At 46.1% G+C, this 1,865-nt stretch overlaps 1 protein-coding gene across 1 annotated transcript; it reads right to left on the bottom strand.

Annotated features, from left to right (window-relative positions):
- Positions 1 to 568: 568 nt before the first annotated feature.
- On the bottom strand, positions 569 to 1,129 carry LOC119591610. The gene is made up of 2 exons (XM_037940367.1): positions 1,092 to 1,129; positions 569 to 995 (listed from the first exon to the last, which is right to left on the bottom strand). The coding sequence occupies exons 1-2, from the start codon at positions 1,127 to 1,129 to the stop codon at positions 569 to 571; spliced, it is 465 nt and encodes a 154-aa protein (XP_037796295.1).
- Between the last annotated feature and the right edge of the window lie 736 nt (positions 1,130 to 1,865).

Genomic DNA, 1,865 nt, shown 5'->3' with positions numbered 1-1,865 from the left:
GTGTGTGTTCATTTTTTTGTGAAACATATGAGCCAAAATAAACCCTAATTTGTCCTTTAAATTAATACCTTTCTCGTAATTTGAAAAAAAAAATACTAAAAAAGACGATTTTCTTCTGTCTGATCCTGCTCCGTCCGCGTCCCAGCCTCGACCGTTGCTGGGAGCTGTATGGGAGACACGCAAAAAAATTTTTTTTCGTTAGTCAAAAAATAGCTTTTTTAACATTTTTGCCGAGGCTAATGTGGCGCAAATGAGACAAAAACGCCACACATCTATTACTCTACTGTTTGGTATATCTTACATTTACATAGAGTCACCACAGACAGGGTACAGATGACGAGGGCACTTCAGCCTGGCGCACCTGTTGCACCGGCGACGGGTCCTCCTGCCCAGCCGGCCAGGGCAGTCAGCACAGCGCACCAGAGACTTGTCGTCAGCAGTTGATAGCCCTGGCGACCGTGCAGCATTACCCAGAGACGGTATTTCACAGACAGTGGTGATCAAGGTGGAGGTTACGGGCAGGAAAGAAGAGGGCAGCTGTGATTGGGCCCAGGGCGTGATGAGGGCCTCACCCAACTGCAGCATGTATATGTTTCTCTGTCGGTATGGCGCCTCCCCGAACCACATTTTCACTGCTAATGATGTACGAAATTATGCATGCTGCATTCAGCATCCCATACACGGCGCACAGGGGCCAGTGTCGGGTCTTCCTCGAGCAGGAGTTGACTGCACACATTTGGTCGAACGTGTCTATCCCTCTTTTGGTGGCATTTGAGAGCTTGGTGATTTCTGGCTTGTCACTGGCGGCAATGTTGGGCTGGGTGTGTTGGGACAGCTGCGGCACCAGTTTCCTTTTGGTCCTGGAGGTCACGTACAGGCGCATCTCCTTCGTGTAGTTGGAAGCACTAGACCCAAGTTCCTCTTCTTCCTTGTCCCGCAGCGGATGTGGCATTTTCTTCTTGTTTGTTCTCACAGTTCCGACAAGGGTCTTGTATCTGGAATAGGGTAAATCTTTCTGTTTCTGTATCCATAATGTTCAATCGTGTCGCGCCAAGGCAGAGCTGTTAATTAGCCAAATAGCTATTATGGGCGAACTGATGGTTCGACCATTGAGCGCGAGAGCAGGCATGGCAACCCTAAGGAGGCTATAGGGAAGATGGTTGCATGTGGAGCGGAGGGAAATTGATTAGCTGGCATCTCGCCTCGGGCGCCTACCTTGGCCACGCCCCACTTTGACAGAGCTAATACGTGCACTTGACACACACAGTACCAAATATACCTTAGCTTTTTGCAAAGATCCTTAATTCAGGGTAGTCAGATTTCATTCAAATAATGTAACAAGCTTTAGGTCTACTATAACATAAACTACATGAGTGAAATACATAAATTCGGTGAACTGTTGTGCATGCAATCCATGGAATCACAGAGCTCAGTGAATGAAATTGAGAAGTATATCACCTGAATTATTACAAAATGTGGGGGGGGGGGGGGGACACAAGACACCATTATATGTAGAATGTCAATACGCTTAAACAGACCGCTTTCCCGTCTGGGAAGTTACAGCTGCCACAATAGGGTGGAGCTTATGACATCACGTTAGTGGTGGCAGAGGTAGCCAATCAGGACACAAAATTTTTTTCAATTTACGCATATTTTTTTTTCTATTAATTGTTAGTATCAGTATCAGCAGTGTAACAAAATATTGGCACATTTGTATAAGCTTGCGAAGCTATTGTAATAACAATAGCTCCGCGAGCTTATACAAAACAAACCGGGAAAATTCATATTTGGTTTTCTGTTACCACATACCTCAGTTGGGATAACGCTACCTCCCATATAGATACCTTTGGTGACCTCCTCCCCCC

Source organism: Penaeus monodon, chromosome 29 (assembly GCF_015228065.2).
Source record: "Penaeus monodon isolate SGIC_2016 chromosome 29, NSTDA_Pmon_1, whole genome shotgun sequence".
Taxonomy (NCBI): domain Eukaryota; kingdom Metazoa; phylum Arthropoda; class Malacostraca; order Decapoda; family Penaeidae; genus Penaeus; species Penaeus monodon.
Note: the sequence above shows the minus strand (reverse complement) of the source record. Positions and strands in the feature narration are given on the sequence as shown.